The 11,256-nt window shown below is 50.5% G+C and overlaps 1 protein-coding gene and 1 long non-coding RNA gene across 5 annotated transcripts; one reads left to right on the top strand and one right to left on the bottom strand.

The window, feature by feature from the left end:
* Window positions 1–3,091: 3,091 nt before the first annotated feature.
* PFN2 (profilin 2) lies at window positions 3,092–8,253 on the top strand. 4 transcript variants are annotated; one of them, XM_015872170.3, is made up of 3 exons: window positions 3,092–3,388; window positions 4,408–4,600; window positions 6,206–8,253. In XM_015872170.3, the coding sequence occupies exons 1-3, from the start codon at window positions 3,257–3,259 to the stop codon at window positions 6,301–6,303; spliced, it is 423 nt and encodes a 140-aa protein (XP_015727656.1). In that variant the 5' UTR covers window positions 3,092–3,256; the 3' UTR covers window positions 6,304–8,253. The 4 variants fall into 4 exon arrangements, with proteins under 4 accessions (XP_015727656.1, XP_015727655.1, XP_085369629.1 ...); XM_015872169.3 differs by having other exon boundaries at window positions 6,543–8,253; XM_085513503.1 differs by lacking the exon at window positions 3,092–3,388 and adding an exon at window positions 3,671–4,061.
* A 1,396-nt stretch (window positions 8,254–9,649) lies between these two features.
* On the bottom strand, window positions 9,650–10,984 carry LOC146758891 (uncharacterized). Its single transcript, XR_014933499.1, has 3 exons — window positions 10,859–10,984; window positions 10,410–10,470; window positions 9,650–9,779 (listed from the first exon to the last, which is right to left on the bottom strand). It is a non-coding gene; the product is annotated as an uncharacterized LOC146758891 (long non-coding RNA).
* Window positions 10,985–11,256: the final 272 nt, after the last annotated feature.

Below are 11,256 nucleotides of genomic sequence, written 5' to 3' on the forward strand. Positions count from 1 at the left end.
ACCACTTATTTCCTGTTAGTGCTCACCTCACCCTTTTTGGCTTCCTTGTTTTTCAGCTGGGTTACTTAATTAGCTGGGGAAGCACCCTGCAAGCACTGCTCCCTGGTTATCACCACAAGGTCACAAGGCAGAACTGCTCTTGCTGCTTAGCTTTTAATCAGCAGAACTGAATCTGCTAACTCATAACACTTCTAAATCACTTTTACCCTCTGCACTTCCGAAAGCACTTGTGGTGAAGAGAAAGACCACCATAGGAAACACTCACGGCCTGGAGAGGAAATAGGCAGAGCAGAACCTCCAACCAAAGAGAGAGCTGCAATATAGGAGAAGGACATGCAGCACGCAGAGCAGGCCGTGCTCACAGGCACCATGTGAAACACCACTGCAAACTTACAGGGGGAGTTTTCTTTTTCCCATGATTTCATAACTGTGGTTCCCCAGGAATGCCAGGTTTTCAATTCACTTTAAAAATAACGCTAATACATAAACAAAACACAAGCATGATATCGCTTCCCAAGTGACAGCAACACCACAGACCCATCAGCTCCCCCATTCATCAGCAGATAACAATGTCAGCAAACAGACAGTCCAAGAATCCCCGTAGCCTGCCCCGGGTTCAGAATGATATCTACCTCTAGATCTGTTAAATCCACCTATTAAAATGAAGCAGTCTGGAATCCAGACTGGGGCATACAAAAGTAACATAAATCCAAACTATGTACACAGAAAACCAAACACATTTGTGTACAACTCCAAGACAAATGAACCCATCAGCCCCTTGCTCATTTAAGGATGATGTGTTCCATCTGTGCAAATAAGTGTTACACTGGGATCTCCTGCAGGAGAGCATGGGGAAAGAGGAGCAGCAACTTCAGATGGAAAAACTCTCCTTCTCACAAAACAAGTCTGGCAAAAGAGGATGATAAAGGCAACCCAAACCTCACAGAACATCCAGCTATTGAAAAAGCTGAAAGCAGATTTACAACCTACAACACATTAATACACACAGCAACATGGGCACAGTTTCAGTACCCACTGATAGCAGGAGAAAACAAAATTCTGAGGCAGTTCAGATGCAGAATGGCAAAAACCACTGCAAAAAATATGGAGTTAAGCTAAGAGAAGGAAGACAAGCTCTTAGCAAAGCAACCTTAGCACACTTAGTGTACCTGCAACAACCAGAAAGGCCAGCACAATGGAATGGTAACACAAGAGGTGTAATAACAAAAGAACTAATGCAATAGAAGGATATTAGAAGGAAAAAGAAGACTACCCACCTGTCTCCAAAAACAGGCACACAGGAAAAACTCCACCAAGGAAGGATCTACAGCCAGACAACCCTCCCCAGTGCCAGGCAGCCCCTCAATGGGGGGCTCCACCCCTTCCAGCCACACCACTGAATTGCCTTCACCTGTGCTGCCAGGGCCGGCTGGGTCCTTTCCCAGGTGCTCCATCAGTGGTTCAGGCTGGGACTCAGCAGTTCCCATACAATATTTAACAACAGGCAAACACATGGCAACCAATTTATGTTTTAAAGGATTGAGAACACTCTCGAGTACCTTGTAAATATACTGGTAAATATTCTTACTGGGGGATATAACCATAGGAAAAAACTACTGCATTCTATTCCGTGGGAAATTCAGACATAAGCTCTAACTTAGAAACATAGAATCGTTAAGGTTGGAAATGACCTGCAAGGCCACCACGTCCAACCCCAAGCCCCCCCACCGTGACACTGAGCCGCAGCCCTCAGTCTGCCCTCACAGCTCCTGAGCTCCTCCAGGCCCGGTGTCCGACCGCTGCTCTGTGCAGCCACAGCAGCGCCTGACCAGCCTTCCTGGGAGGAATATTCCTAACGTCCAGCCCGACACGTTGCCTCTGTGCAACACGAGCTCATCACCTCCTGTCCTGTTGCTGCCACCTGGAACGGCTGCTAATACGTGAGATGGGGAGCACAGCGCCCTAATAACGAGACCCACGGTCTGATGCTGAAACGCTGCTTCAGTGGGACACGTGCACGGCAGCGAACCGCGGGCAGCAGGAACCGGCACTGCTGCATTGAAGGACTGTGACAGCTGGGGAGTGTGAGGTGGTAAAAGGTGGGACGCACAGAAAAAGGAGATGTAACAGAAAGGAGATGCAACAGAAAGGAGATGTAACAGAAAGGAGATGTAACAGAAAGGAGATGCAACAGAAAGGAGATGCAACAGAAAGGAGATGCAACAGAAAGGAGATGTAACAGAAAGGAGATGTAACAGAAAGCAGATGCAGCCCACAGCGCTGCGCCCCGCTGAAAGGCAGTTCAGATGCAGAATGCCGAAGGGGCCTCCGCGTGCGGCTGCCGCGGCGCAGGGTCTGCCGCACTGCCGGGGGTCCGCAAAGCGCCGCTACGGCTGAGTGTGCTGAGCAACGCTGTGTGTGCTGAACGGCTGAGCGGCTCTGTGTGCTGAGCGGTGTGTGCTGAGCGGTGTGTGCTGAGCTGTATGTGCTGAGCGGTGTGAGCTGAGCGGTGTGAGCTGAGCTGTATGTGCTGAGCGGTGTGTGCTGAGCGGTGTGAGCTGAGCAGTATGTGCTGAGCTGTATGTGCTGAGCGGTGTGAGCTGAGCTGTATGTGCTGAGCTGTATGTGCTGAGCGGTGTGTGCTGAGCGGTGTGAGCTGAGCTGTATGTGCTGAGCTGTATGTGCTGAGCGGCTGTGCAGAAACAAAGGGGTCGCACCCAAGCGGCGCTCGCGCTTCCAGGAGCGGAGAACAACGCGATATTGTGGGATGGCAGCGGAGCCTCCGAACGCCGCGGTTTAGAAAGGCCGGGACAAGGCGGCGCCCGCACAGCACGCACAGCACCGGGGAGCCGCGGCCGCTGCGGAATCAAAGGCGAGGAACGGCCCGTGCCCCGGCAGCGCCACCGGGCAGCACTACCGAGCAGCAGTACCCGCAGCAGTACCGATAGCAGTACCGACAGCAGTACCGAGCAGCCTCCCATCAGCAGCACCGACAGCACTACCCACAGCCTCCGCCGGCCGCGCGGTGCTGGAAGGGGCGGTCCCGCTCCGCGCTCCTCCTCCCCCCGCCCCCCGGTGCCGGCAGCGCGGAGCGCAGGGCAGGGCTGGGCTGGGCTGGGCTGGGCTGGGCCGCGCCGCGCCGCTCGCTGCAGCGCTCGGTCCGATCGAGAGGAGGGAGAGGCGCCTCTCGCCTCAGCCGCCGCCCGGCCCGCGCCGCTCGCTGCCGCCGCCCGCCGCCAACCGCGCCCCGCCGAAGATGGCCGGCTGGCAGAGCTACGTGGACAACCTGATGTGCGATGGCTGCTGCCAGGAGGCCGCCATTGTGGGCTACTGCGACGCCAAGTACGTCTGGGCGGCCACGGCCGGCGGCATCTTCCAGAGCATCACGGTGAGCGCGGGCGGGGCCGGGGGCGTCGGGGCCGCGCGGAGCGGAGCGGGACGAGGCGGCTTTTTGTCTCGGGCTGCGGACGGAACGGCCGCGAGGGGAGGGGGCGGCGGAGCGGGGCGGAGAGGAGAGAAAAGGAGAGGAGAGGAAAAGAGGGGAGAGGCCGCGCGGTGCTGCCGGTGCTGTCGGTGCTGTCGGTGCTGCCGGTGCTGCCGGTGCTCCCGGTGCCGGCGTTGTGCGGCCCGGCCCGGCCCGGCGCTGCGGCGGCGCTTACGTGCGCGGCGTAGGCGGCGTTGGTGAATGCCCGCCGCGCCGCCGGCTCCATGTTTTCCATGGCCAAGATGGCGCTCCGCCATCCACGCTCCCCTCCCCTCCCCCCGCCCTGCCCGTCCTTCCCCCGCCGCCGCCGCCCCCCGCGGGAGCCCCGTGCGCGGGGGCCGGACTCGGTGTCGCCGCGGGCCCGGCCCCGCTCCGCCGGTCAACGCCCCGCGCCGGGGCCGGGGCCTGTCGGGGCAGACGATGGGGCAGACGGGGCCTGCCGTGACTCGGCACTTTGTTGCCGGCCCGATCCCCCGCTCTGCGCTGCCGGGGCCGCGCTGCACAAGGGCGCGGGGGCGCCGGGCCGAGCCGGGCCGCAGTGACTCATTGAGGCGCCGCAGCGTCACGTGGCTCCTCGGTAATTTCGGCCGTACCGGGCGTGCGGGAACGAGCCCGGGGGGTGGAGGTACATGGAGTGAATGTGAGCACGGGGTGATGGAGATACAGGGAGTGAATGTGAGCACGGGGTGATGGAGGTACACGGGCTGTGAGCCCGGTGTGCTGGATACACGCATTGCCGTGGGGCGGCAGCGAGCTGTTCCGAGGGGCAACAAAGCGGCGCTGTGCGAACTGTTCCCAACAAAGCGCTGTGCCCGGTGGGAACGGGGGGAAATGCACCATCCGTTCCTTTGGCCGGAGGAACGTGTATAACGGGAATGGAGCGGAACGACGCGGTGCTGACTCCTGGCTTTTTCCTTTGGCAGCCAGTAGAAATAGATATGATTGTAGGGAAGGACCGGGAGGGCTTCTTCACCAACGGCCTGACCCTCGGTGCAAAGAAGTGCTCTGTGATCAGAGACAGCCTCTACGTGGATGGGGACTGCACGATGGACATCCGGACGAAGAGCCAAGGCGGGGAGCCGACGTACAACGTGGCCGTGGGCAGAGCTGGTCGAGGTAAGGGAGCGTCCATCACTCGGATCACTCAGCTCAGAACGTGACCCCAGACGTAGGCCCCAGCTGTTAAGGAGCCCAAACTCTTGTGTTTAATGGCTGCCCGGGTTTGGAGGTGGCAGCAGGCTGCCCGAACTGCATTTTTGCCTGGGAATAAACAGTTGCCCTGGTGCTGCCCATACGTGATCCCAGCTGGGCAATGGCTGAAATGCCCTCTGATGAGCAGGACAGGCTGTGACACAACTAAACTTGGGAAGTGTATCCCCAAAGTTTGTAGTGGGATACCACAGGGATATATCAACACTTGTCTGACTACAAGTCGTTGCTGTAAATGTCTCATCAGAAAGTTTGTTCTGCAGAGATGTGAATCTCTTGTTGGAGCTCCTTCCACTCGCCATTTAACAAGTTCTGCGCTAACTCTTGCTCTTCCCATTGAGCTCTGGAGCCTGTCCTTAGGCAAAAAAGCTTGTCCAGTGTTATATCGTGGAGAAACCTGCCTTATGCTGGTTTTACTACTCCTTGTCCTCCTCTGACACCAGGCTCAAATATGAAAAACGTGCATCGAAGTGTTGGCTACAAGTAGTGTGCACTGTGCTCAGAACAGCCAGCCTGCTGGTTTGGGCTGTAGAACACATTGGTGAGCTATGGGCTTCTGCCCACAAAGTACAGGCACATTTTGCTTGAGTTTTGTATTTGGAAGCTGAAGCTGGGAGGTGCTGCAGGAATGGGGTCTGCAGCACTTCAATAAAACAAGCAAAGTTCTGAGTCCTTGCTGCAAATAGCGAAACGACAGTGAGGTCTGTTTGAAGCCTTTTGTGAGAGGATTGCTATGGGGATACAGTCACCTGTAGGCAGGCTGACTGCAGCGTTTCCAATGGCACAGGATCTAACTTGGGAAACAATTACCGTGCTTGTGCAAGCACCGTGCTGGCTGTGTCCGTGTGCCTTCCACTGACCTCTGCTGGCGACTTGCAAGTGGTGTATCCTGCTGCAGCCTTACCACGTTCTTCTTTGCAAGACAATTGGGGCACTCTGGTCATCACGGTGCAGTGATTAGAGGCGGGGTCAGCGTTAAAACCTTTCCTGCACTTTGTCTTATGCGAAGCGTTAAGCACACCTTGCAGTTTCTGCCTGACAAGTCTTCATTCAGGTCTGACCATGGGCCTTTTTACCTGGTGTCAGGGCAGTTCTGGCTCTGAGGCTGACCAGCAGCAGCCCCTGCAGATCACTGCTCTGCGCTCAGTCACAGCTCTGCTACCCACACTGCTGCTTTTGCTCCTGACAGCACCTTTTCTCCCCTCCCAGGATGTCACCAGGGTTTCCTGGCTGGGTGAGGGTGGACGGTGCTGATGGTGGAAAGGCACCGCAAGGCTTTATTGTAGTGGATGGCACTTCTTTGTCTTTTTAAGCAGTGAATTTCTGTGACATACCTGGAAAGCTGTGCGTGCTTTTTCCCAGTCCTGTCTACACTCGTGTTTTTATGACTGCTGCCTTAATACCCAGATACTGCATCTTGAATTTGAGTGTGTTTATTGCACTGCCTAAAACTTGCGTTATTTCCTTGTCTAACACACTCTTTTTAAAACTTTTTTTTCTTTTCTCTTTCAGTCTTGGTCTTTGTAATGGGCAAAGAAGGGGTCCATGGAGGCGGATTGAATAAGAAGGCATACTCAATGGCAAAATACTTGAGAGACTCTGGGTTCTAGTTGCTAGGCAGACTGTTAAGTATTAGGGGAAGATTGCTATTAAACTTTCCTGGCGGTGAGCTTTAAACCTTACATTCTGGAAACTTTATTAGCAATGCAGGGTGATGGGGTATGAACCTGTGTCTCCTTTGTATCCCTTTATTGGTGGGGAAAGGTGTTCTTTTTTTTTTGTTTGTTTGTTTTTTGTTTTTTTTTCTTTAATTCTGTTCATTTCTGTTTTGTTTCCTTGTGTACTCCAGCATTGGTTATAGTCATGGGAAAGGAAGGTGTCCATGGAGGGACACTCAACAAGAAAGCATATGAACTGGCTTTATACCTGAGGAGGTCTGACGTCTAAGCAGCCTCTCCCCATCCACCTAGCAACTGTCTTCATCACCACCCAATTGTGCTCAGTGCTACCAGACTGTAGATGGTAGTTTGTGTTTTTTATTTACCCATTTTCTAATGTCGTAATCCCAGTTACCCTTTGTTCGTTTGTATGTTAACCGCTGCGTGTAACAAAGTCCCATATCTGGCACCACCGCTGCACCACAAAGACGATATGCATGATACCTTGAAAAACTTGGGAGGGGAATGCGCCGAGCCCAGGCTTTGCTTTGTCTGAGCAATTAGTGTGTGCTGAGAACTAAAACAACTCCGTAAATACTAAACAAGGTGCCGGCTGTACAATCTGATTTGATCGATGCCTCCTCAGCACTTTGAGCAGTTACACAGCTCACAAGTCTTCCTTTCACAGAGCATGTTTGGGAGGAAAAAGTGCATGCATATCTTCTGTTCTCCTCGTGGTGTTTTTTGTTTTGTTTTTTAATCCACGTTTGCTTACACCTATTTTATAGTGCCTGGTTTGTGTAACCGATTTGCCACTCAGAAGCTGTTACTGTTACATTAGTTTTGTTGTTGCACTTTGCTGTAGGCTTGTCTTTCATTTCTCTTCACGTCTGAAGCTCGCACTGCTCGTTAAGTGCAATCACAAAACTATCACAGGGTACAGATGCTCCTCCCATGGGACATTCCACCTTCCATCATTGCAATAGCTCAGGCACTTTTTTTTTTTTTTTATTTTGCCAGCTCCTGTTCTGTAGTTGAACTCTAAAAGGCTGCCATTATGGACATGAGACATCCCAGCGTAACCATCTGGAGTGTGTCTGGTTTCAGTTTTTCATAGGACCAATTTTAATTTGCAGCTTGGGGTTGTGGGTTGGGTGGTTCTGTTTCCATACAGAACTGCAGTGTCATTGTGGAGAGCTGCCGCCTTCAGCTGTTGTGGGAGCGCTGACCGACCCCGGTCTCTCTGCCAGGTCTCTTGCTGGTTACAGAACGTAGCTGCTCCAAAGCCGCTGTTGGGATGAGGGCTGGTAGTTTGAAAGCTGACCTGTCCAAACGATGCCATCTCACTTTTAAAGCCCTCATTCGGCCTGTCACACCCTCGCTGCAGAAATCACGGAGTGAACTGCCTTGTGCGCCCGTCATCTGACATGTGTGTAACCAGCCGATCCCTTCAGGCACAGTACTAACCTGTATGTCCATTTAAAAAGAACTACAGAACTCTGTATACAAAAGAATAAATGGGAGATGGTATTGGTTGGAATAACTGACTTGGCTGTCTTGTGATGCATTTTTAATATGTATTCTGTGCCATACTTATTGTTTAAAAAAAAAAATTGAACTGTTGCTATTGTGAGATGGACTTTAACCGAGTCCGAGGGTTTCCTTTGAAGGGCACTACGATAGGGACATTCTAGCATTCGCTTCTGTTGTTGGGCCTTGTGGATAATGTACAGATTTAAACAAATTCTCGTTGCTGATTTGTCCTTTTCTTTCCCTGCACTTTGTTACATCTGGGATACAGTCTAACTCATCTGATTTAATATGCATTTCAAAAAATGCCATAACTATTAAAAACACCTTGTTTACAGACAGATGAAATAAATTTATTCCAACCAAACAAAATTAGGCTATTGGTAATTCTTTCTACTCCCCACGCCCAATCTTCCTTCTGAGGCCCCCTTCCTCCCCCTGCGGCTGAGTACTGCAGTGTTAGATCTAAGTGCAGTTGTCACTGACAGTGTAACAGCTAGAGCACAAAAAGCCGCTGTTATATTAGGCCAGGCAGGTGTTGGGCAGGTGTGTCTGAATTAGGGAATGATTTAATAGACTCCAGCAGGAGGAGATTCCCACCTGTGCCAGATACGTGCATAATCCTGAACACTAAAGCTCTAGGAGACTTCTGCTACATGACCTGGTTGGTGTAGCCACGTGAGCTGCTTAAGGTCCAAGTTGTACCTTCTATTTGAAGTGCTGAAGTTACAATGGACCAGAACAAGCTCCCAGGTAACAACTGGCTGCGGTAGTTCCTAGTGTGAAGGATGCCCAACTTACGTTTCCCGCATAAGACTGTTAATATGGGAACCTGTTTTGCTCTGATTCTGAACTTCACCCTAACGAAGTTTAAAACTGCACTCACGCTCAGACTGCAGGATTCTTAATTCCTGTGTTTTAAGTTCTTCTGTAATGAGGCTGTAGTTGGAATTCACAGCGATGGCACCTCAGTAGCAGCAGCGTCATCGTGTGCTCTGACCCCCAGTCCAGCACTTTCTTCCTGCCCTGTTCTGAGCAGCACCTCCACATGGCTTCACGTTCCCATTACTATTTCCCACTGAGGACATGCTGCTCAAATGACTTTCTGAAATGCAATAGTTCATTTTCCACAGCAGAACGGTACTGTGCACAGAACTCAGGAAGATCTACCTGAAATACATTTCTCAAGTAGCCTGAATGCTCAGCAAATGTTACTCCTTCATACTTGGCTATTTCCAGATTAATACACAAAAGAGCTTAAATGTCACTGCTGAAAGCTGGAATGCTGCATTGTGATCCTGGACATATTTTATGTTCCTATTTTTCCTTGCAGAAAGTTACTGAGATGCATAGAACATTTGTCTTAGACATGACAAAGTTCCATGTGAGTAACTGATTCTCATTCTGTTGACACAATGAAATCACATGCACTGCCCTGCACCTCTTGCCCTTCTCGCGGTGATTAGCAGCATTACACTGCTCAGAGTGCAGCCTGCCAGCTCCTGTGCTGTAACTCAATGCCAGTTCAGAGGTAACTGTGAGGCGTACAACCACTCTCTCTCACAATTTGCCATTCAGGATTTAGCTCAAGGATTCAGAAATGGTGGCAGATTTTTATGCTCATGATCTTTTTAGTTCTGGCTCGTTGCTGCATTTAGAAACTGAAGTCACAGACAACTGCCCTTCAGCAGGTTCTGGCTCTGCTGCTCTTAGTGATGCTCTCCAGCTCTCAGACTTCACTGTTCTGCAGCTTGCCATTCTATACAAAGGGACTGTCCGTGTGCTTTAGAAGTACGGCACCTTTCCTTACGTCAGCAGTTCCCAGACACAGGGGCAGCTGAGCACAGACTTTTTTTTTTCCCCCTTCTTTGATAGCTTTGATGTCTTGTTATTCAAGGCTTAAAAAAAGAGAACAGAACTTACATTAGAATTAGTGTTTTAAAAAACAGATTAGTTTGCACAATTTGTTAAACTCAGGTCCATACAGAAGAGGCAGAATTGCCTTAGAGGTTCCAGGTTGTTTTTTTTTTATCGTTTCAGGGTAGTTCTGAAGTGGTTCAGTCCCTTCAGACAGAGGAAGGTCATCCCTACTGCCTCAATTCCCACTTCCTGGAGCCTGTGCCAACATACCCCACACAGGTAATGGAGGGCTGGATTCATGTGCAAAGTATCAGGGCTTTACAAAGCTTGACTAGAACAGCCTGGAATTACTATTTCTTACTTTATCCAAAACACACTCAGGAAAATAAATATTGGTGTGCTCACTTTCTGTGCCCTAATCATTCACAGACAGGTTGTAATTAAATACCTGTGGTGCAGGGTAGGGTCTGAAGGGCATCACATTTACTACCAAGGCCTGCTGAAATTAAATTTGATGAATACCATTAGGAAAGGGGACAGTTTAGAAACGGTACTGCCTGCTGCGTGTGTGTTCTCTGTATAGGAGGAAGAGCAGCAGGTAAAAACTGATCTTAGAAAGTCTTTTACTTTTTGTCATCGTAACAAATACTCTCACCAGGGTTACCTACAGCACACGTTACCCAGTTCACTTCTGCTGACGGTCCTGCATCTCTCCAGGTTCTGGGGTACCTGAAATGCAGTTCTGAGTAAACACATGCACTCATTACACACCAGCAGCAGGAACCTATTTTAAGAGTCAATCTTTCAGCTCAGAAAACTTTCACAAGTCAGCTTTGACATTTGACCAGAGACACACGCAAGACAAAGTATGATTTTACACTGCAAAAAATCTAACACACTGCTCGTCTTTATTCCATGGATAAGGTGCTGGTGGCAGTGGTCTGAAGATCCATCGTTTTTCCATTATTATCCTTTTGCTGCGCATCATTCTAAAAAATAAAACTCTTTCTACTCTTTGCCAGTTCTTGTGAATTGATTTCCATTGCTAGGCTTAAGGAAGGAGGACACGTAGCAGCACTGTCTATTAGATCAGTAATAATAAAGAGAAGTACCTCACCTGTCATCTCCTCAGCCTGACATATGATGCTTTCTGACCTCCAGAACACACTCAGTCTTCAGCTGTAAAGGTGTCAGTGCAATGGGCAGGAAATACCAGCAGTATTCTGGTCTTCCTTCCCCCAGGTTACGCATACAGAGCTGGACTGACTCAAGCTTCTCCTCAAACTAGATGAGCAAATATTAAGGTTTTGCAGCTTAGTCGCACTGCATGGAGTGCTACCAGCACACAGCCCTGTGCTGTGCTACACGGTGCAGCGCAGGTTAATGTTACTCAGGGATGTTCACAAACGCACGTTACCCATCTTTAAAAATACTTCAGCCATACACACCAATAAAGACAGACAAGTACACAATGAATTTAAGTGATATGAGAGTTAAATAAATTCCCTGTGATAC

Source organism: Coturnix japonica, chromosome 12 (assembly GCF_054131305.1).
Source record: "Coturnix japonica strain WE chromosome 12, WE-NBRP24, whole genome shotgun sequence".
Lineage (NCBI taxonomy): Eukaryota > Metazoa > Chordata > Aves > Galliformes > Phasianidae > Coturnix > Coturnix japonica.

Bases quoted from the DNA above. Each gene is read 5' to 3' on its own strand.
- PFN2 (XM_085513502.1), top strand. From the start codon at position 3,686: ATGCCCGCCGCGCCGCCGGCTCCATGTTTTCCATGGCCAAGATGGCGC. The intron at 4,062-4,407 runs GTAATTTCGGCC...TTCCTTTGGCAG, and splicing joins CAGCGTCACGTGGCTCCTCG to CCAGTAGAAATAGATATGAT. The intron at 4,601-6,542 runs GTAAGGGAGCGT...TGTGTACTCCAG, and splicing joins CGTGGGCAGAGCTGGTCGAG to CATTGGTTATAGTCATGGGA.